General features: G+C 53.4%; 1 protein-coding gene across 3 annotated transcripts in view; it reads right to left on the reverse strand.

Annotated features, from left to right (window-relative positions):
- RBPMS (RNA binding protein, mRNA processing factor) overlaps positions 1 to 23,716 on the reverse strand; it is a 168,259-nt gene that overhangs the window by 3,289 nt on the left and 141,254 nt on the right. The window contains exons 6-9 of one of the 3 annotated variants that reach the window (XM_058669848.1): positions 15,849 to 15,979; positions 8,159 to 8,293; positions 6,803 to 6,872; positions 1,765 to 1,802 (exon numbers count right to left, since the gene is read on the reverse strand). In XM_058669848.1, coding sequence (XP_058525831.1) covers positions 8,165 to 8,293; positions 15,849 to 15,979 — 260 coding nt within the window. In that variant the 3' untranslated portion in view covers positions 1,765 to 1,802; positions 6,803 to 6,872; positions 8,159 to 8,164. Of the gene's footprint in view, positions 1 to 1,698; positions 1,803 to 6,802; positions 6,873 to 8,158; positions 8,294 to 13,188; positions 13,474 to 15,848; positions 15,980 to 23,716 lie in introns of those variants that run through there. The other 2 variants (XM_004592693.3, XM_004592692.2) reach the window with 2 other exon arrangements.

Genomic DNA, 23,716 nt, shown 5'->3' on the forward strand with positions numbered 1-23,716 from the left:
CATCCAAATGCAGATAAGCACAGTGCATGACCAAGGATCGTCCACCTTTACAGCTGTACACTGGCACTCATCTGTGATCACACAACGGGGGAGCAGACATGAAGGCTGCTGTATCCCTGGCTGCGGAGTCCACCTGCTAATTCTGTGTAGCACCGGCCCAGCCCAGCTCTCCTATTCTGAGAGCCCATCAGGTTCACACTGACTCAGGTCCTGGCGACTGGGGGCCACGCTGGACTCACTGAAGTCTGTGCTCGGCTTGCTTGCCACCACCTCTTCACTGCTCAATGAAGGGCGTGGGGGTAACTACCATCCCTGTCTTCCTCCAGTCTAGGAGGCTCTTCCAGTGCATGGACTGGGCTGGTGTGCCTGAGCCTTGCGTGGCTGATACTACAGCTGCTTTCCCACACTCCCCATTCACACTGCCTGACATGCTGCTTTCCAGAAACCTGCATGTGTGGCTTGGAAGTGGTTTTTAAGTTTCCCCAAACTCTGTTTCTTGAAGTTTTACTGTGGGGCCAGTGTCGTGGGAAGCCAGCTTCCCATATGGGTGCTGCATCATGTCTAATCCAGCTCCCTGCCTTATGGCCTGGCAAAGCAGCAAAGATGGCCCAAGACTTTGGGTCCCTGCACCCACATGAGAGACCTGGAAGCAGCCCCTGGCTGTGGCCTGGCTGCTATCTGGGGAGTGAACCAGCAGATGGAAGATCTCTGTTTCTTCCTTTTTCTGTAACTGCCTTTCAAATATTTTCACTCTGATAATATCGAATGCACACAAATAGCATAAACACCCAAACCCATGCTGTTCCTGACCAGGTGGGCTATGAGGGCGTGCCACACTGGCCACGGTGCACACTTCTGAGGACAAGCAGAGGCAAGCACTGTTCTCGGTGTGCTGCTGCTTGAGCCCCAAATGCAGCCACGACCTGGTTGGCTGGAACTGTCTGCTCCTCTGTCCCGAGCAGGAATCCTGCCCTAATTTCTGACTCATCTGTACTGGGCCCTCACGCAGATGAAATTCGCCACCTTATTTGGGCTGAGACACAAACTGCTGTTTGCCTGGCCCTGGCATTCTCTGCTTGCAGCTGGGCCTCCCAGAGACTCACAGAAGGCCACAGGCTCACCCTACTCTAAGGGGACCACAGCCAACAGGACATATCACCAAAGTGCTGTCCGCCCAAATGCCCCAGGAGTGGTGCACTGGGGGCCCTGGGAGTCCCACAAACTCAGTCCTGTGCAGGGAGAAATACTCCGTTTGTGATGAGGCCCACATAGCAGTCTCCCACTCGGCCATCAAGAAAGGGCTGTGCCCAAATCACAATCAGATGAATGAGATGGGGAGCAGACCACCTCTGAAATAGCTTCTCAACAGAGCTGTTCATCTCCCAATAAGGGTGCTGGGATGGGAAGGGACGAGCTGCTGGTTGCTGGGAGGCAGCTTCCATTACCTTCCTGGTTGACCAGATGCACAGCTTCCAGGCTTTCCTGGGAGGGTCCCAGGGAAACGTACCTGTCACTAGCCTGGGATGGCCTGCACTGGAGGATCTTGCTGGTGGGCATCAGAAGGAGCTGTCATGACGTCACCTGGCCAGGGGCTGCTCCCAGATTTCCCAGGTGTCACTGGCAGGGGTTTGTTATGCTCAAGCCAGGGCCCTGCTGCCTCACCAGAAGGCTTGTTGTGCAGTGAACTTTGGAACTCACCAGTACGCTCCAGTTTCGCAGAACAGCTGGAGCACAGGAGCCACCATGGAAGATTGCACTAATACCCACAAGACAGATTGCAGCCGCCATCACACACCTGGGAACTAGAGCGGAGAGAGAGCACGCCTGTTAGTGTGGTAGCCTCCACAGCAGAGCACTTCGCTCTGTGGGCACAGAGCTGACAGCCAGAGCTGGAGGGATCCAGGCCCTCCGCCACTGAGGCCCAGCTTTCGCCTGCCTGGGATGGTGTTTGGCACAGGAGTTCAGATGCTGCTTGTGAAGCCGGCCTTATTGTGCAACAAGGCAAGCCACAAGTTAGGACGCTTGGAATACCTGTAGGCAGGTCTCACCTCTTCTGACTTAACTCCCTGCTAATGCTTCGGGAAACAGAGTGACAGCTCCAGAGCCTGGGTCCCTGCCAGCCACACAGGAGACCCCGACAGATCTCTGAGCTATTGGTTCCAGCCTGCCCCAGGCCTGGCTGCCACAAGCATTTGGGGGAGTGAATCAGTGAATCTTTTTCTCCCTGTTGCTCCACCTTTCAAGGACATAAAAATAAGATAACACAGCTAGGATGCCCACAGCCCTTATTGCAATGCCTGGGACTGAGTCAGTTCTACTTCTGATCCAGCTTTTGTTAGTGTTTTAATGAATTATCTATTAATTTGAAAGGCAGAAATGGGGAAAGACAAAGACCTTCCATTTGCTGGTTAAACTCCCCAAATGGCCACAGTGACCAGAGGTGGGCTGGTCCAAAACCAGGAGTCAGGAACTGCACCCACCAGGGTGCAGGGGCCCATGGATTTGGGCCATGTGCTGCTGCTCTCCCAGGTGCATTAGCAGTGCTGGATTCAAAGTGGAGCACCCAGGACCACTGTCTGTATAGGATGCCGACACCACAGGTGGTACCTTTACCAGCTGTTGACCCAGTTTCTTCCTAATGTACACCTTGGGTGAAGTTCCTCGCTCCTGGCTTTAGTTTGTCCCAGCAATTTGGAACAAACTCGAGGATGTAAGATTCTATCTGCCTTTCAAATAAGTAATAACACAAACAAAACCAAAAACACTTTTTTAAAGGAAAACAATTACTTAAGAAGGAATGACCTTGTATTTGGAACTAGGAGTGGAACTGAGGACTGAGTGGAGTGAGCAAAGGGCGACTCTGAGCGCTGGATGGGAGGCTGGACCCAGAGACAGGCACTGGCCATGCTCCCAGGCTGCCTGGCCCACCGTACAGGTGCTCACGCCCTGCGGCCCCGTGACTGTCCAGAAGCCCCCCAGAGGAAGGCACATGAGCCTTCTCCATCCCCCAGTAATAGTATGGGGACCCTGTGCTGCCACACGCACCAATGACTGGAGCTTGCTGTAAGCTGTTTCTGGAGAACAAAACCCCTGCGGCATAACATGTGTGAGCATAGCCCAGAGTCCCTGGGGTCTGAGCACGTGGGAAGACTGGAGGTGCAGGGGCCAGCGAGGCATCCATTTTTCATATTCCCCCTGCCGGGATGGATGCCTCCCAGGACAGCAGTGGTCCTCACGGACGCTGGGCCCTGCTCTGTGCTGCTATCCCTCCAGCACCCACTGTGGCTGCACAGCCTCTGCTCCTCCACCTCCACCCCACTCACCCCAGCCCTGCAGGCACAGAGGTGTCACCCCCAGACCCTCCCAGTGAGTCTGTGTGCCTTCCCAGCATGTCCCTCTCAACAAAAACAAAACAGCTTTACCCAAAACAAGAATTGATGTGGTTCACAATAGAGGTGCCACCGCCCCATCCCACCACTGATCCTTGCAGGTGCCTTAATGTGGCTCCCTGGTCCACTGATGTTAATTACTGTTACCAAGCATCTGTCAACTCAGCTCCACTGTGTTTCTGTCCCAATTGAGAGGCTGACCTTCACAGAGCAAAGGGGAACAGCAAGTCCGTCGTGAGCACTTGGCCTGGTCTCTGGGCACAGTGCAGCATGAGAACACAATACTTGGGACTCCAGAAGGCAGAGACAGTGGCAGGAGCCACAGCAGCTATCTGGGATGACATGAAGACCCTGAGCCTCTCCCACCCCCTGGGGTCCCCCTTTAGGACAAGTCTGCTGGAGGGACCCTTAAGCTCACAGCCAAAGATGGGCGAGACTGTTGCTCTCCAGGCAAAAAACAGGGAACCAACAGTTCTAGACACTTCAGTGTTGCCACTCACCCCACCCTTCTAAGTCTGCGGCTGTAAGGACATGTGGTCACAATCCATGGCCAGGGAGAGGAAGAGGTGGAGAGCCACGAGTGCCATGGTGGTAGGGGCCTCCCCAGGTCTTTAGGACAAACTGACTTTGGGCTCACAAGTCCATTAGCTCATTGGCACCACTGTGTCCAATGCAAATTTACATTTCCCCAGATTACATCACCTGTTAGCTAGCTGTCCTGGAAAGGATTTGATCCAAGAGACTAGCAGGCCGGAGCCACACTCAGCTGGTTCAGCTCAAGACAGGATGAGAAGCTACCCCCTGCTCCTTCTGACCACACCCCAGTGTGGGAGGAGTCTGTCCCCGGTCCTGTGTGGTTCAAAGAAGTGCATCACCGGCAGGTCACAGGACACAGTTTGGGGTAGGTGCTTTTAAGGGTGAGGTGGCTGCCAGCCCTGCATCTCTGGCTGAGAGGCAGCCCACCAGGAGACACTGGCAGCTAGACTGATGGGAGGAGGCCTGTGGCTCTGAATAGAGCCTCCACAGCTACCTCAAGATGACCCACCTTCCCTTGGGCCCCTGCCACCCTCTGGTAACCTCTAGGCCAACGTGAAGGTTCCCCCATCTCTGCAGCTTCCCTGGCACCCTGTGCTGCAGTGGCTTTGACTGCCAGGTCTACACCACGAGCCATCAGGGCCACATGGACTTCAGAGCTCAGGGTGTTCTCAGGGCAGCCACCTCTAGCTCTACCCCTCCCAGCCTCTGTGGGCCCAGGCGGGATGTCATATAGCTGGGGTAGGTGTTTAGAGTGAGGGCTACACAAACAGGAGAGGGAAGGCAGGGCTGGGCCTGGCCTAGGCGATGATGGAATCGAAGCATGGATCAGCTTCCACATTGACGCTCACCAGGAGGAAATGGCCCTGGAGCAGGACCTGGCAGAGCCTTGACAACACCCCAAATCCTAGAGATGGTATCCCAGGGCAGGTTGAATTCTCTGAGAAAGCAAACTTTTGCATTTTACACAATGATAAATCGTGAAAACACTCTCATGGATGGGTGGCTAAGTATCCATTCTAAAGACACTTAAAATACGACTGCCAGGGCCCCGCGCCATGGCCTAGTGGCTAAAGTCCTCACCTTAAATGCGCCAGGATCCCATATGGCACCAGTTCTAATCACGGTGACCCCACTTCCCATCCAGCTCCCTGCTTGTAGCCTGGGAATACAGTGGAGGACGGCCCAAAGCCTTGGGATCCTGCACCCACATGGGAGACCTGGAAGAGCTCCAGGTTTCTGGCTTCGGATTGGTGCAGCTCCAGCCATGGCAGCCACTTGGGGAGTGAACCAGCGGACGAAAGATCTTCCTCTGTCTCTCCTCCTCTCTGTATATCTGACTTTGCAATAAAAACAAATCTGTAAATAAAATATGACTGCCATTGGCTAACGCTGGTGCTTCAATTCCAAAGGATACCTGCATATACATCTCACAGTAAGGAACAAATTCAAGTATCTCTAAGGAAAGAACCTGCCACACAGGCTATGATAACCACTTGTTTCCATTGTGGCTAAAAGTATAGGACACGGCTTCTGAATGCATGCTTCTTGTCTTTTAAGACTTTGGGAAAATAACAGATTCCGCAGTCCCACACACCTGAAAGGAACTCCACATACCACAGCTTCCTGCTTGGGAACATTTGTGACATGTGTGGCGTAATAAATGGGGAATCTTGCAGTAACTAGGACCATGACCCCTTAGATTCTGCCTGTAGTTATCCAAAGCCCTACCATGAGGCAAGCCGAGTCTGGGGTCAGGGGGTATCAGACACAATTCTGATTGCTAGAAGTTGATGGCTGATGTCGGAAAGTGCACAGCATGTCAGCCTTCAACCTCTTTCTCAGTGCCACCCGAGCCAGAATGCCAACCAGCCAGCTTCTCAGGCTGCCAGATGGGGTAATGCAGCTGCTGCTAAGCAGCCCTCCCCACTTTAAAGATTTATTTGAAAGGCAGAGTTACACAATGAGATCTTCCAACCATTGGCCCACACCCTACATGACAACAAGAGCCAGGATTGTGCCAGACTGAAGCCAGGCACCCAAGGATGAAAACCACCCTGTGCTGCTCTCTCAGGCACAGAGCGGGGAGAGGGCTTGGAATTGGGCAGTGTTCGGAGTCCAGGCTGCTCCAATTCTGCTCCCTGCACGCACATGGGAGACCTGCATGAAGCGCCTGCCTTTGGCCTGGCCCCACCCTGGCCACTGTAGCCATTTGGAGAGTGAACCAGCAGGTTTTCTGGAAGACCTCTATTTCTGCCTTTTAGATAATCTTTAAACTTTTTAACTTTGGGTGGTCCTTGTCCCCAGTTCATACACCAAACTGAGTTCAGAATAACAGTGTTTGGTTCTTAATAGAATTTCAGTCAAAATACCGATGGACAGAGCCATTTGGAAAAAAAAAAGGCTCTATGAAGCAAAATGAGGCCTAAAGTGGCTCACAGATATGAATTAGGATACTGAGTCCCTTCAAGGGTAGGCTGCTGGAAGCAATGCATTGCTTTCACTATAAAAAAAATCAGTCAGATATGTGTGAACGCAAGGGATGTTAATCTAACACACCTCTAAGACCCACAACAGAAACTACCAGTATGTGGAAGATCTCTCTTGTGCTTATGTAAAGCTGGGTGGTTTCTGCTTGAGGAAGGTTTTAGTTTAATGTTGGCAGCAGGTGAACCACAAAGTCAGAAAAAAGTCTGACCTCTTCTGGAAACCAGCATGCCCCAGTCTCCGATGCAGAGGCACACGCCGGCCATGGGGAAATTCCTCTGAGCTCTGCCAAGGCCAGCCATCAGCGAGGAGCATGAAACGTGGGAGCACAAGGGAGGAGGGCAGGTGCAAGCAGGTTCCCTGCCCCTTCCCAGTTGAGACCAGTTACTCACACAGTATTCAGCAGAACTGACGGGACTTCCAGCCCTGAGAAGTAGCCTCGGAGGGAGGGAGCCAGCGCATCTGCAAAGACAGGTGGGCAGAAGCTGTGAGCCAGGAGCCTTAGGGAACATCAAGGCCGCCTCCCGAGAGCTCCCACACACCCAGATGAATACAGGGGCGCCTCTTTGCAAGGTCCATGGGGGTCAGGCCACTTGATGTGCTGGACCAATGGATTCCCTTCTCCAGACTCACCTTGGGAGAGGCTGCCTGCTGGTTTTCAGAGCAGGATGTGGATACATGTGCCTTCTTGGCAGCACTCCTGACCCTTTGCCCACTGTACCCTGGCCAAGACTACTGAGACTACCACTCATCTTTTAGAAAAAGGGTGTGGCTTCTCAGCATTGTGAGCCCTTGCCTCACTGCGTTGAGCAGAGACCTGCATCTCTCCTAGATTTGCTCAGTGGGAGGCCTGCCCCCCATACAAGCATGTTGGTGAGGGACAGAGTGCACCTGCCAATAGTGGGGAGTGGTGGCTTGACCTTCAGACCAAGATGAGACACCCATGTTCCACTGCTCCTCTTTCACTGGGCGGATGCCCCTACCTGCACAAAGATGAGCAGCCCAAGGGCAGAGAGCTAGCGACACCTTAGTGGGGCAGTGGGCACAGGGGAGGGCTGCAGGGCCCCCAGGATGCATGTGGACGAGTCATCCCCTCCCCCAAAGTTGCCATGGACAATGTGGAGAGGAGGTCCGTGAGGCCACTCGGAGCCCACAGGCTTTGCAAGAATACAAGGAAAGGCTCAGAGCCCACCTATTTTCCAAGTAGGCAAATGGGCTGCCATCTAGGTATTCTAGAGCCCAATGGGCCACGCCTGGGAAAGAGGCTAGGACCAAGCTCTGTGAGATGCTCTGCCTTGACCAGGAGAGCTGGCATCTCCAGAGAACGGGCCCTTGAGAAAGCTCCCATGGCCTGCCTGACCTTTGGCCCTGGTCCATACGCACAAGTCCTTGCCATTTCTTTCCACCCTTTGGGCCTCTGCAGCGAATGCAGTGCAGGGTGGAATGTGGCCCGCATTTGGGAAATGAGGCTTAAACAGACCAAGGACTTCAGTTGAGCTTCTGTCTCTACCAGAAATCCACCGGAGGCCTTTGGTGTACCATGTCTCCTCCAGGAACCACGTTGGCTGTCACGATGGCCTGTGGGGTTTTCCCTACTCACGGGAGTTGGGGAGTCAGAAATGCACAGTCCTCTGGGAACTGAGGGGCTGGGTGGTGCACATGACCAAGTGAACAAGAGAGGAGAGCTGTGGGGTGCAGAGGGGAGTAGAGGAGAAAGGAGATACAGGAAGAACGAAACATGTACCTACCCATGACTACGGCTTTGTGCATCTGATCCACTTGCTCACTAAGCACAGAGCGGGGTTGGAGCTGCCTTCCTGAGACAGGTGGTAAAGGATGGGCCAGGGGCACAGAGCTCCTGGGGCTGATGGGGGACTGAGCACCTAAACACACAGCAGTGGGGAAAAGGGGGAATGGGGCTGTGTGCACCAGGGTCAGGGTGGAGCGCAGGTGTGGCGGTGGGTGGGGCCCTGGGCGCTGAGCGCTGGCCAGGCCAAGCCACGATGGTGTGGAGAGGAGACACAGGAGGAGGGTGGCCGAATGGAAAGGTGAGCTGAGAGGTGGGGGAGCTGGGCAGCTCCCTGGCCACACCCAGGCCACCTGCTGGCAGGTACCTAGAGCCCAGGCAGCCCAGATAGCTCCCAAACATCACACCAGTGTGCTTGGCAGCTGGGTGTCGGCAGCCCCCAGGGCTCCCTCCCTTGCCTTCCAGCCCCAGCAGGAGGGCTCCGGCCATACCTCTTACCAGGCAGCTGGCCCAAGGCAAGGAGCCACTCTGTGCTAAGCTGTCGAGGAGAGGACTGCTCTCTTGACTGCTTTGGGCTGGTTAAACCACAGGAACCCAGAGGTCCGTCCGTGGCCATGGTACTCAGCAGGAGTTACGTCTACTTATTTGAACCATGTTAGTAAAGGCTGCCCTTTAAGGCAACAGTCCTCCACATTTCCTTATCCCGTCTCTAGAAAAACACCCAGTGTGCCGTGTCTGCTCATACACACATACATACACACACACATGCATGCGCACACCAACATCTCATACAATGCCAGGGGCTTCCCTTCTACTGTGGTTCATTCATGGTATGGAAGGCCAGGATTTGGTGTGCCTAAGAGGCTGAGGCATGGCAAGGGGACACCCAGATTCCTGGCTCAGCTCATGATGGATCAGAGCTGAGAGACAACCACAGTAGGCTGGGGCCTGCATGGGTACTTTCTAGGGAGCAGCTGTGTGCACCCAAATTCAGGTTGACCTCAGCACCAGACTCCAGAACCAACCCATTCCTCTTGGAACACAAACAACAGCCACTTGAACCACAGGCCTTTTGTTTTAGTGACAGCAACGCCATCTCAGAAGAAAAGGATTAATCTGTTCTTAAGATACAGATTCTTAAGCAGGTTTCCACCACTATGGCCAGAAGGGAGCCCTGAGTCCCCCGGACCTATGGAGAGACTCATACGAGTTTGTAACAACTCTGCTCCCCGATTCACACCTGACCCAGCATGGCACATGCTGGTCTGAACAACAGCCCCCTCTCCCCATGTTTGATAAAGCAGACACCAAGCACCAGGAGCTTGCTGCCCAGCTCAGCCATCCCCAAACCTCTCCATCTCTGAAGCTGGCACACCCAGGGCATGAAATACAACTAGCAGCCTTTGCTGTTAGCCTGATAACCAGGACTCCTTGCTCGGGGCAACAAAATGAGCCAGTATTATCTAGGCCAAAATGTCAAGACGATGAAGGTGACCTGGGCCACTTCAGCCACACCAACCCCCTGGAAGAAGTGAGCTGTGTACTCCACAGGGGTGCGGTACTTGTTGGAGCTCCCCTTTGGGGTCTGGGCAGAGACAAAGGCCACGTGCTCTGTCCTGGAGGTGATTCTCTCTCTGGGCCATCAGCCTTCTCTTCTGCATGGCCCCAGGCACTGCACAGCTCCTGGCTCCCACGCAGGCATGTGGAATGTGCTGGAGACAGCCCCAGAACTCCTCAACACGCACTTGGGTCAGGGGTGGGGGGTGCGGCCAAGCGTGTGTAACACCCTATGTCAGATGGAGTCCATGGTGACTGTTCACCATCCATATTTAATTCTGCCAGTCTGTTAATTTTTAACCATGTTTGCTAACAAGGACCATTAGAGGTCTCCAGGAGCTGGGATCAGTGAAGCGAGCAGACCTCTGTGGCACAGTGTGGGAGGCTGCAAGTTGGGGCGACCCACTTTCCCGACGTGTCACTGGGTGCTGGCTGGCCCCATCAGCAACACAGCTTCTGAATAAAACATCATCTCGCAGCAGAGTTGGCGTCCCCTTTTTCTCCCTGTCACAATGGGTTTTCTTCAAAGGAAAATAAGTTCACTTCCTCCTCTTAGGAAGGCTGTGCTAATTCTAAAGTTTCTTTGCAGTCCAGGTACTGTTTCCAAGGCTGTCAGGCTTCATGGATTTGGGGGTGGCACCTGTACCAGGCTCTGACTGTTGATAAGTTTGGGGAGGAGGGACAATAGACACAACGATCTTAGGGTTCTGACCTCATCCAAAGGGGTGCACATTGGGAAACTGGGGGAAACAGCCCTCGGGTGAAAGGACAGCTGACCCACCCTACCCTGTAGCAGACTCCAAAGCCCAGCTGCTCACCTGACCCCAGACCCGGCTACTGCGATCAACAGGGAAATAGTCCTTGGGATCGGGGACCAGCCAGGGCCGCATCCCAGGGCACTGACCTAGGCTTCTAAAGGACACCTGCTGCCTACAGCTGCCCACTTTGGCCAGGTGTTACACTGTTGTGCTTCAACAGCAGTAGCACCAACTGTCCCTTCCTACTGTGACTGAACCATTTGAGGCTGCTTCTTGGGTTGCAAATGTGTTGAGGCTCCTCCTGAGGGGCTCCCTGGATTCTCACAGGCCACCAGGATCATGAGGAGCAGGGTTAGGGGTAGAGATGAATGAGAGAGGCAGTTGGCCAGCCTGAGGGGAACCTCCGGGTCTTGATCCAGACTGCAGAGAGGAGACTCTCCAAGGGCAATTGGAACCCATTTCTGGGAAGGAGATGGGGTGGAATCCTAGCAGGGGGGGGGCGGCGTTTATGGGAAGGAAGCAAGCAAGCAAGCATGGGAAAAAGGAGGGAGGTGTGGGTTGGATGACTGGGATTTCAGTAAGTTCCCATTCCTAACGCACTTTCACATAGCCGGGGGTTTGACTGGCTGCAGCTGCTGGAGGGAGATCTCCCCGAGGGTACAAACCTCACAGAAGCAACAGTGTGGGTGCAAGCTGCAGAGGCCACTAGCTAGAGGTCAGGTTCAGCCCTCGCTCCTTCTTTCCAGCCCCTGCTCCTCACCCTGGCTTCCAAACTGCCTCCCCCAGCTGCCCACTACTGCCATCCCCTAGCAGTAACAACTCCCCTAGCAGTGATGTCCATCCCCTAGCAGTGACAACTCTGGGCAGACAGTAGGCATGAAGCCCACATAAGCCCCATAGCAGGAGTCAACTTGTGCTGGCACCCTGTTCTTCCAGGGCCGCCACCTCCTTCCTGGAAACTCACACACTCCCCAAAAGGCCCCTTGGAAGAGCTGTTTCCTCTCTCTTCCATTTAAATGTTTACTTAGCACCCTTGCTGAATGGCAGATGCTTTGAAGCCTTCTGCATGAGGAATTATTGACCCCATTTTCCTTAAGCCCACAGGGCTTACAGAACTTTCTTGGCCCCAGGCTGCACAGCTGGTACATGGCAGAGTCCATCCTGCATGCCTGGTCCACAACTTCCCCCACCTCAGGGCTGGCTCTGGCTTCAGGGACAAGCAGCTCATCCCAGTGCTAGTGGAAAGGTCTCTGCAGCCACCCACCTGCCCCAGCCTCCTGCAAGAGCCACGTCAAGAAGCTTCAAGAAAGGGCAACCAGAAGCAAGGCCAGGCCAGGGATGTCACTTCCAGGATCCCACCCTAGGAGCTGTGGGAATGGAAGGCAAGATCGAGGCCATGGGATTAGTTCATCCACAGCCAGAAATGATGCCAAACCCTCTTTTTGGAACTGGGGCTCCCACTTTGTCACAGGCCAGCCCTGGGAAAACCAGGTCACAGGACCAGGAAGCCAGGGTGACTGTGAACTCCGCCCATCCCGCTGAGGTGCCTGAGCCACTGCCTGAGGGAGGGAACCCACCAGCTAGTTCACAGTCACTATGACAAAGGCCAACCAAACAGCACATCCCACTGTGGTGGGGCAGGAGGCCTTGGCAGACTCAGAATACATGGCCCACAGCACGCCATAGCAGAAACCCTCAAGTCAAGTCTTCTTCAGTCTCTACATTCCCTGCAGGGCATACTCTGAGATCCGAAACGTTAATGCAGTTTGGATTTTAAACACTGTGGAGGTGTCCAGTTATCAGGGAAGATAGCCTAGTGTGCACACACATGTGCACATGCCCACCGTTGGCCAAGGCCTCCTTTCCCGCAGTCCGGCTCTGTATTGGTGTTGGAGCTCGTCTTCTGCATGCTTTCTTTTCCCACACGATGTGGAGGCACAGGGAAAGTGTCCCATGTGAGGCCCTCAGAACTGCTGTCACTCAGGGCTGCCAAGGCTGCTGGAGAAGACACAGGAGCAAGACCTTGGCTCTCGGACGTCCTCCCACTTACCTGCCCTGGAGGGCCTCGACTCTAGAGGTGGCATCCTTCTGGAGGTGTGGTCAGCGTGCTCTTCCTGATGTCTTCTTCCACCCCAGAAAGTGAGCCCAGATAACATGTGAGGACGGGGGATGGTAGGAACCGCGGTGTAACATCGGCCCGAGCTGCTGGGCATGCAACCCATAGTGACTCGCTCCTTCCGTTCTGTCTGTTCCAGAACCGGGTGACTTTGGTGGCTCCTGAAAACTCTGAATGGCCCAGAAATCGGCCTTCCATCACACACGGGGGGATTTTTCTGAACAAAAGCTGGTGCTGGGGCTGAAGTTCCTGCTACCACAGTCCAGTGCTTTGCCACAAGTTGAACTTGTGCAGCTGGGAAATGGGGGAGGCCCCCCACCCCAGTTCCTGAGTGAAGCTGGGGCCCACCTACCTACAACTGCAGCCCGACTTCCTGCCTCCCAGGGTTCCCCCTTCCATGGGTTGCAGGTGACTCCACTCCTGGTCAATGTCGGTGACCCACAGGGGGCTGCAGGCGCAATCTTCCAGTGGCTCAGGAGTTCAAGGTGACTCTCACAGCAGCAGCAGACCTCCGCCCTGCTGGTGGGCCTCCCCAAATCTCCGCCAAATGAACACGTTCCATGCACCACCAGGAAAACAAACGCTGCAGTCGGCTTCAGATAGTTTTCACTCTGAGTACAACTTTTATTGAAATCTCTCAAAGGTGGCCAAGAAAGTTTTTTTTTTTTTTTCTTCGCAAAGTATTTTTTTTTTGGAAGGGGTGGGGTGGGGTGGTTGGGGAAATGCCGTGGGGAGGGGGGATCACTAACAGATTCAACATGGGAGCTCCCTCTGCTGGTCTGCGGTGGGCTGGTATGTTACAAACACATTCCCAGAGACAAATCTAATTTGCTGGAGAAGTGGACAAAACACAGGAGTGTTGGGCTTTGCCTCAGGAGAGAAACACTAGAAGAAAAAAAAAATCCAGGTCTCAAAACAGAGCACAATATTGCCGAGAAAAGCAAGAAATCATTTCAAAGCGTCTCCAAAAGACATAGGATTTCCAAAACATAAAAACCACCAACGAGCCACTATTGGGGGGGTAGCATTCTTCCTCTGGGGAAGGGGGGGTTCCCCGCTCTGCTCTACTTGAAAGTTGGTTTCCTTAGCCTTCCTGGTGATGATTAAGTGCTGAGTTCCTTGGCATGGCCTCCAAGTCTCTTCTTACGGGAGAGGTCCAAGGAGCCTGTCCAGCATCCCATCAAAAAATTAATGTTTTGGTGAGCCAGCACCTCTGAGTGGCAGGAGCCAGGCCTGGGAGTCGGGTGACCTGGCTCTGGTCACCGTGGAGCCACAAGCAGGTATTGGAAGAGGAATCACCCTTCTGTCTTCGCGAGTACGTTTCCTGCCCTGCAATGCCTCTCTGATGGTTCACTCTATGATTTGCACAGAATGGACAACATCAAAGTTGAAATAATCATGTCTGTCCACGAATTATGAGGGAGTGGCCTTGAGCACATGGTCAGGGGGACTGCTGGTACCAGACGAGAGTTCCACCAAATCTAGAGCTGACGTGGCAAAGCCAAGCACGTGCCAGGTTGGAAAAGTCTCCAGGTCAAAGAAGAACTCCCAGAGTGGGGAGCTGCCCAGGGCAGTGGATCACATCAACCGGCTGTGGACACCCCATGCATGGCCCCGACTCTCTAGATCTTAAGATGGTGCAGGTACGGGGGTTCTGATCTCACCACAGCACCCCTTCAATCACTACATGGAAGAAGCAAGGGCAGCTGCTGTGGTTACCATGGCCCTCTTTCCCAGGATTCCAGTTGGTGTCCACTCTCGTTTAGCCAGGGTAACGCTCTGTCCTAGTTAACCATGGATATTCGTGAGACTCAGGCAGCCTGTACCGTTTCAGAGTGTTTCACAACACAGGCCTCAACTGCCAACGGATCTAAGTGTGGGCAGTGCATTGAGATCTCCTGTGCATCTCCTATGGATAAGGCAGAGGGATGCACACAGATGGGGGCTCTTGTGGTTTCCCCATGTCACCTGCAGCACACTGCAAATGCAGTGGGGACCCAGCAGGAGACAGACACCCCTAGATGACAACGTTGGCTCCCTGTCCCTCCCGCAACGCCTGCCCGTTGTTATCCAGGATGCCCATGAACTCGAGAGGTGGGGGGAAGGAAAATCAAAAGGTCCAGTGAACCTCGTCCCGCACCAAGCACCCTCACCACCACTACCTATGTTGACTTCGCCACTTGGCCACTTTCTGTCTCCTAGGGCCAGGGGAGTATTGAGGGCTTGCACCAGCTCTGCCCAGGCCTCCTTCCCCCTGCCCGCAGCTGGGGGCGGCATCTAGCTGCCTCCATCAACATGGAGAGCATCAAGTCGGAAGGAAGAATTTTCTAGAAAGCTGTTTATTCCATCCAGCCTTACAAATACGCACTAAGAAAAACCAACAAAGCATCCCCCCAGCCCTCATCCCGCCACCTGCCTAGCTCAACAATGGACCATTCACACAGGCAGTTAGGACCGAGGAAACATATCAGGCTGTGCATCTGCTCCTGAGCATCCCTCTCCGCAGGCCAAGGAACAAGTGGTTATTTGCAAAGATGAACACTAACATGGATGAGCTACTACGGGGCCATGAAAAGTGGAGCTAGGAGAAACCCTGACCCCCGAGGGGAGAGGAAGTGTCCGCCAGTGGATGGTAATCTGTACAGAGACCTGGGCGTTTGTTTACAAACCTCAGGCTATTCTTAACCAAGAAAGAGAGGACTCTGCCTCACCCTGTCATCATATTCTAGACAATGTGCTATGTCTTTTTCGCCGGGGCTTCCTACAACTAGGCAGTGGACACCCATGATCTTTCCTGTAAAATACGGGTGACACAATTGCAGTAACCCCCACCCTGGAAGCACCCCATTTGGCCACACACACACACACACCCATCAACACAGCAGCACACATAGGCACACACGACTCTGGCCACACGACCAGGCACACATGGTGCCACCCTTCCCTGGCTGGCTGGCTGGCTGGCGAGGGCAATGCCGCCCCCGCAGGTCTCGTGTGTGTGTGCCATGAGGGTGAGATCATGAAGGCAGGGAGAGGTGCTTGTTTGGGGGCAGACATCAGGCAGTGGGTGATCATTGCTTTTACATGGTCCTCGTCAGTCCCGGGTGGTAGTGTCAGCTTTGATGGAGAGAGGGGTCGTTAATCTCTCGAAGGTGGCTCTGTTAGCTGGAGGTGTTAGTGGTACGGTGTGCTCTGAGGGACTGGGTTGGAGCGGACTGGTGCCGGAGGGAGTGAAGTCGTGGCCAATGGGGATAAATTACCTGGGCATGCAGTGAAGCGGGATAGGTGAAAGCAGGAGGAGGAAGAGCAGGCGCTAACTCCGCTGGGTACAGAGGGTACGGGGCCCACACTTCAGGGCTACTGGGGTAAAGTGCAGGCACTGTGAGCTCATCTGCAAGAAAAGAATAAGGGGAGAGTTAGTGGGTACCACGCGGCTGGATTCCGATCAGAAAACACAACACCCCACAGTCCCTGGCACCAACTTAGGACGTCAGCCGCCGTGCTCCTCTCGGGCTTCGACAACCTGCCTCCCCGGTACCCCCATTCACAACTCAAAGGATATGGGATTGGAACACATAAACTTGGGGGGAGAGGAGAAGAAAGCAGTGAGCATCTTTCTGCTGCCTGTCCAGCCTGCTGGTGTCTTCCAAAGGCAGTAGGAGTTTGCTGCACAAACCAAAACGTGGCTCTCTCTGGAGGAAAAAGAGCGAGCATTTGGGAGGACAGCAGCTGCCCTGCTGGGCTATTGGGCCAGCAGAATCCTCGGTCTGTTCTGTCGAATGGAGCAATAGGGGAGTGTTTCCTGCTCGGCTTTTAGGAGTCCAAGGCCAAAAACCCTGTGGCCACAGGTGCGATTAGGGTGTGGAAAATTCAAAGAAGGGAAGGAGAACTCCAGGATCTGTGTTCCAGTTTAGTAGTGTTTGGGGTGCTACTGACACAGACTGAATTTTCCAGGGAGATGAATGAGCCACAATGCCGACCCCTGGAGTGCATCCTGCTCCTGCCGCTCCAGCTATGGTCAGGTCCAGCTGCAGTCAGAGGGCACAAGACCAGGATGACTGGGAAAATTCACCATGAGGAAGAGGCAGCTTCTCCGTGACAGTCGAAGTGACACCAGTCAAGAGCTATGAATGTGCATCGCGTGCAGCGGGCCATCTCAAGATCTGCTTTTACCACCTGTCAAAATCTGAAACTCAAGATCCCATCCGGGACTGCCAGGAGTCAGAAGGAGGTAACCCAAACCAAGCCACTAATAACCCGCAGGCTCAGGACTTCCCAGAAGCCTGTGGTGCCCGTGACCCAGGGATGACAGGGCCACCCTGCTCCTCCCCACCCTCGCCATCTAACTAGCCACCCCAGGCCTGCGGTCGCCTTCAACTCAGGTTCTCTGCAGGGTTTTGTATAAGGGAAGGGGCAAGCTGCTATGTGGGGAATCCCAGGATGGCGCGAAACCTGTAGGCGTGTGCCCCCCACCGATCTGTGTGTGTGTAGGATGGCACGACCAGGTCACAGGAGTGAGTACCAGGCTGGTGGAATGGACCAACAGCAAGCAGGAATCAAGGGTGTCCACACCACCTACTTGAGTTTCTAGGCTGCAGCCCAGGGTTTAAGAGGGCTGCAGGGTTAAGAGAATGCTTCAGAGCCTTCCTACCCCCACCGTGTGTGTGTGTGTGTGTGTGTGCGCGCGCGTGTGTGTGTGTGTGTGTGTGTCCATGTCCTGCTATGACGAAATCATCCAATTCCCATTAGAGAAACTCGGTGGGAGCCCGGCTAGTGGAAACTTAACTGCTGCCAGAATCAGTGTCATGGGTTTTAAGCAGACCCCCATTCTCAGGCATGGCAAGCTATTATTGTTGTTGTTATTTTAGCTACCAGACTATTTTAAGACATTCTGAAACCTTTCCCTTTTTTTTTCCTCCCTTTAAAAACAAAGTCAAGAGAGTCTCAAACCCCCAGCACACTCATCTCTTCTAGCCCACGGCTGTGGGTCCCTGCTGGGGTGGACAGCACACCTTCAATGACACACCTTCAGAGGGGACCCAAGTGACCTGTTGTCTAGCAGTGGGCCACCTGCATAGAAGGAACTGGCTACTTGTAAGGGTTGCATCTGCCTCCCCTGTGGAGGCTTCCTTTAAGAATTCTTGTAAAACAAGAGGAGTGTCCATCAGGATATCTGGCCCGAAAGACATCAATAACAGATAAAACTTTAGAGCAGGCTTTCATCTCAGCCTGAGGGGTGAGCTCGGTCACTTCTAGTCCTTCTCATTGCTTATCCTAAAGTAATACTTCCCATTAAGTTTCTGATGTTCAGAGAAAATTCACTCACTAACACCTGCACAAAGCCCAGTCCAGCAGAAATTTGCTTCAGAACCTCCCAAACACCAAGCTGCTCAAGTGAGAGCTGCTGAGTAACAAAACAGTAGGTAATAAAACAGGGGTCTCAAAGAGATTAGGGTGAGAGTACAAGTAGGAAATCCCTTGGCATAGTGTATTTTTAAGTTATTTGTGTATTTGAGAGGAAGGGATGGGGGAAAAGGAAGGAGGCAAGACAGGGAGTACTTCCATTAGTATTTTATTCCTCAAATACCCACAGTGGCCATGAGTGTTGGCCAGATGGAAACCAGTAGCCAGGAACCCAATTCGGGTCTCCCTGGTGAGTGGCACCTTTTATCTTCTAGGCCATGCACTGGCAGGAAGCTGGAGCCAGGAGCCACAGCAGGGTGTGGAACCTCAGAGCTATGCTGGGGGAGGTGGGCTGCCTGTTTTTCTCCCAGCTTCACCCAGAGGGGCTGAGCAGGTCGGGGCTGTTGGCCAGGCACAGGCCTACCTTTCAGTCAGTGGCTGAAAACTCTCCTAACGCGCACACGCGCGCACACACACTCTCTCTCACACTCTCAAATCTTTGTGGTCATTGGTGTGCACTTGAGATTAAGGAGGTACAGTGACCACAGCCGGACACTGCACACAAGACAGAAAGAATGGGCAGGGCGCAGAGGAAGGCTGAGAAAAGCGGGTCGGGGAGGGCTGCTGGGGGAAGAATGGGAGTCCGGGAGGGAATCTTTTTGACAAAAGGGCACTTGACCACCCAGAGTGAGGCAGGTCCCAGAGCAGGCAGCATGGATCAAAGGAGGCCCAGGCGTTTCTGTCTGGGCCTAATCCCACCCTCCAGAGGCTCGGTAAATCCCTTCCCACAGCACTGGAAGGGCTGCATCCTAGCTCCTTTTGCACCTTAGGAAGATAATTGTTGTCCAGGGCACCAATATACATCTGAATAGGGCTTTTTCTTGACAGCCAGAAGTGCTCAAATTGTGCTCTGAAAAAATAACCCAGGACTGGAAGCTCCCGCCTCCACCCTCAGATTTCAGCCTGCAGGGAGCTGGGCAGATGCTCTAAGAGCACACCACAATAGAGGTGAAGACACAGAACTCCCAGCAACAAGCCTGGAGATGGAGTGACAAATTCTCAGTGACCCATAAACCTGACGGTAGCTGAGAACAAAAGGAATCCAAGTGAAGTGTCCACGTTGTCTCCTAGAACGCACAGGATGGAAATATTCCACAACAACCTCCGATGCCAGACATACTCCTAAGCCACGTCTGTCCCTCCTTGGCCCCCGTCAATGAGGTGGCCCTGTACTGTGATGTCCTTCACAGCCACCCTTTCACTCTGGTCCTGCTCAGTCTGTCCACTCCCTGGGACCTTGATCATCACTCCTGGATCACTGGAAAGGCCCCAAGAGGCCCCCTGAGAACAGTATGGGAGCACGGCAAGTCACGCTGCTGCCCCCGACAGCGGCATCCCTCATGGCCCTGGTTTCAGTTCTGCCCACCCTACTTCTGATCCAGCTCCTGGGAAAGTAGCCAAGGATGGTCCAGAGAGATGCTTGAGTCCCCGAAAGGAGCTCCTGGCTCCGGCCTGGCCCAGCCCTGGTCCTTGTGGTTATTTGGGTAAAGAATCAGTGGATGGAAGACCCCTCTCTCTCTCCTTCTCTCCAACTCTGCTATTTATGTCACCATCCCACGCACCCTCTGATTGCTTTCTGCATCCTGGAGTCTGCATGCCACACCTGTCAGCCGCCATGGGAGTTGGCCCTTGGACATCCCTGCAGCACCAACTCTCCCCTAGCCTCCCTGGTGATCTGGGATCAGTCTCTGCTGTGGCTTGACCATACCTGCTCCTCTCCACCTCCAGGCAGCCCAGGGCCACACACTGGTCCCTCTGTTGTTCTGGACAAGGGTCTCCTTCCTCTCGCCCTGACCCAGTACCTCAGGAGTCCTGTAGGGTCCTAGCTTCACCCCTTCCTTGTGTGTGTGTGTGCTCAAGATTTATTTCTTTTTATTGGAAAGGTACAGAAAGAGGAGGGGAGACAGAGAGGAAGATTTTCTGTCTGCTCATTCACTCCCCAAGTGGTCACGACGGCTGGAGCTGCCCCATCCGAAGTGAGGAGCCAGGAGTTTCTTCCAGGTCTCCTGCACAGGTGCAGGGTCCCAAGGCTTTGGGCCATTCTTGACTGCTTTTCCAGGCCACAAGCAGGGAGCTGGATGGGAAGCAGGACCGCCGGGATTACAACTGATGCCCATATGGGATCCCAGCACATGCAAGGTAAGGACTTTAGCTGCTAGGCTATCATGCTGGGCCCGTCACCTCTTCCTTTCAACACAGCCTTCCTTCTCTGCACACCACTGTACTGCACCTGCCCAATCACGAGAGTTCCTTCCCAGACTGCTTAAAAAAAAAAAAAAAAAAAGCGGAGAGTGGGGTGTCTAATTCCACCCTGCCTGTAGAGGAACAACCAAATTGTGAGTTAACTCTGTGAGGGAGGGAGACAAAGGCACCCACAGTCGGCCCAGCACCTGAAGCTGACCAGGAGCCCAGGTCTCCCAGCTCAGAGCTGCTACCACACAGCAAACACCTGTGCTTCCTTGGCTGGGAGCCTCACAGAACCCCTAGAACGCAAACTTCTAGCTTTTTACACACTCAACTTCCTACCATAAACTCAGGAACAGTCTTCCAGGACAGCCTGTCAGGTGAATGAAGTGTCCGTTTAGGGAAAACCAGCAGTTCCAACACAAAACACCCAAACATAATGAAAAATTCCATTTTTTTACATAGAAAGAAAAAAAAATTGACTTTGAAACAACAAAACAATCTGTGATTCTATTAGCAGGCGATTCAAAAGAAGTGGCTGGGACAGGCCTGCTATGTACACTTTCAAGGGCAGCTTCAGGGGCCCTCTGAAGGCTTACCCTATTAGGCTGCAGTCTTCTGCAATGAGGGGTAGCAGTGTAAGCCAAGCACTCGGTGGGCTTACAATGGCTGGCATCCCACATCAGAGGGTCAAGTCCTCATTGTTCGGCTTCTGATCCAGCTCCCTGGTGATGCGACTGCCATGGAGGTAGAGGAAGACCCAAGTAGTAGGGCTCCTTCTATCCACATGGAAGACCGGGGTAAGCCCCTGGTTCCCGGCACTTGTCTGGTTCAACTCTGGCTTTTGATGGCTGCCCAGGGCACTGGAGATGAGGGACTGGTCTACACTGGACCCGGCATGTCTCCCAGGCTTCTGCATGGAACAGGAGGGGCCACATGGAGCCAGTTACATCACTGACCTGGCGGGATTCCAGTTGATCAATGGCACACCTGAATGGACATTCCTTACATAGGTGGGGCACAGACAGCCCCTTTGTCTGCCCATGTGTCCAGGAGTATAAAACTGCTCAACACGTATCTCAGCTGCCCTTTTTGCCTCCCTCTTCTTTCCCCTCTGCGCGAAGGGGGCCCAGGAGCGGATTTTTCAATAAAGCTTCCATTACAACGCTGAACAACTTGCTGATATTATTCCACCAGCGGGCGGGCGGGCAGTGGTCATCATCTAACAGCTTTTGTGGCCATTTGAGGAGTGAACCAGTAGAGCAAAGATTCTGTCTCCATGTAACTCCGTCTTTCAAATAAATAAATAAATAAATACATTTTTAAAGAATTATTTATTTGAAAGGCAGAGACAGTGAGTCCTCCCCTTTTGCTGCTTCATTCCCCAACAGTCACCAGGTGTTGGGAGCGGGGAGCAGGCCACGTGTTACCCGCGGGTGTCTGCTGAGGAGCTGCCCCTGCTGACCAGCGCTTCCAGGCCCTGGCCTCTTAGATGAAAACACTTAATCCCTGCCGTTCTGAGCCACCTGCTCCACACTCCTGGAACACGAATACAAGGTGTAGCACTCAGTAGCAAGCAAGCCTGTGTGTAGGTTCCCATGCATTCCACCTGCTCCCATCAGACCCGGATCCCTTCCTGGGCCTCAGTGACTCATTTTGGTTAATTCATAAACCTATAGCCTTGACTTCTACTCAAGACCCCTGAACATCCTAAAGTAAACTCAACTCACCTAGCAGTGACCTCACTCGTAAACAAATCCCTGTACCTTCCAATACTGACCTCTATCCCATTTTACATTTGGGTTGAACGCCCCCTTGTAGGGAGGCCAAGCAAATGCCAAGTCCAAAGAGCAACAGAGTAACAGCCTCTAGCATGGACTGAGCACATCCGGTCTGCGTGCCAAGGCTCCGCGCAGCAGGTGTCAACAGCCAGCCCACTCACAGCTCCAGCAAGCAAGGTAAAGGAGTGCCCAGCAGGCGGCAGCCCCAGGGTGTGCACGCAGTGAAGGTCTTCTCACGTTCGCACTTCCCAAGAGAGGGTTTCCATTTAGCGATGATGAAGATGTGACCTATTTCTCCCTCGTTTTCTCTCCATCCCACCTTCTCGTGCCCCAATGCCAGCTCTCACCTATGTGGTCTGATCAGCTGCCCTCACTTCCTTCTCCTTGTGGAGCTAGTTCTCTTACTGAAGCCCGAGAAGGGCCAACACCGACACAACAATAAGGATGGCAAAGAAATCCCACAGCACAATGGCCTTCAGTGGCTTGGTCCAGTCACCTCCTCTTGAGCTGAGGGTTTTCTGCCTCGCCTTCCTCCCCCAGCCAGGTCCTACTCTTCCGGCTCAGCCATATGATGCCAGGAAGGGCGTGAGCGACCAAGCAATTACTGCTCTGAGAGCTGTGGGGAGCCCTGAGCAAAGCAGGAAGAAAGCATGCCTCTGGGGAGGCCAGTCACCTAACCCCATTCCTCACTATGGGCTATTTCCGGCCCTTTCCTTCCTGTAGCATGCAGCTGCAGCAACCAGGGTCATCCCAGTTCTCGTGGTGAGTTCTTTCCCAGCATGGGGGCATTACGCATGCACGGGATTTATCAGCCTCCCTGTGAGCCAGGGTCAGATGCACAGCTCTTTGGAGAAGGCGCCACATCTGTACCACAGGACCAGCCTCAGTGGTGTAGTAGGCTAATCTGCCCGCAGCACCAGCATCCCGTATGGGTACCAGCTCATGTCCCGGTTGCTCCACCTCCAGTTCAGCTCCCTGCTTGTGGCCTGGGAAAGCAGCAGAGGCTGGCCCAAAGCATTGGGACCCTGCATCCACATGGGAGACCTGGAAAAACACTTGGTTCCTGATCAGCTTAGCTCTGGCCATTGTGGCCACTTGGGGAGTGAACCAGCAGATGGAAGATCTCAAATAATAAATCTTTTAAATTAAATTACTGGGGAATGGAACGAAGATAAATTTATTTTGGTGTAGAAAATCTTCTAAATCTATATATAGTCATAAGAAATGCCAATGATTTGTGGTTTACTGAGAACATGAAAGGAAGTATAAAGTTAGGAAAATAAATAATTGCTAACATTTGCAATTGTATCCCCTCCTAACATAGTACAAGCTATACACTATACAGAAGTCATAATTGTTAGTAAGTGTTGTGTTGGCAATAAATCTTGCAATGCATTTCATTTCAGATAAATTCTAAAGAGTGAGTATTTGTGAAATTAAAAAAGATTTATTTACTTCAAAAATCAGATGAGGGCTGGTGCTGTGGCTCAACTGGTCTAGTTGCATTTGGGTGCTGGTTCATGTCCCAGCTGCCCCACTTTCCTTCCAGCTCAATGGTAATTAATGCCCTGGGGAAAAAGTGGAAGTTGGCCCAGGTCCTTGGGTTCCTGCACCCATGTGGGACACTCAGAAGCAGCTTCCCGGTCGTGGCTTCAGATGGGCTCAGCTCCAGTCATTGCAGCCATTTGGAGAGCGAACTA

This window comes from Ochotona princeps, chromosome 11 (assembly GCF_030435755.1).
Source record: "Ochotona princeps isolate mOchPri1 chromosome 11, mOchPri1.hap1, whole genome shotgun sequence".
NCBI classification, from domain to species: Eukaryota; Metazoa; Chordata; class Mammalia; order Lagomorpha; family Ochotonidae; genus Ochotona; species Ochotona princeps.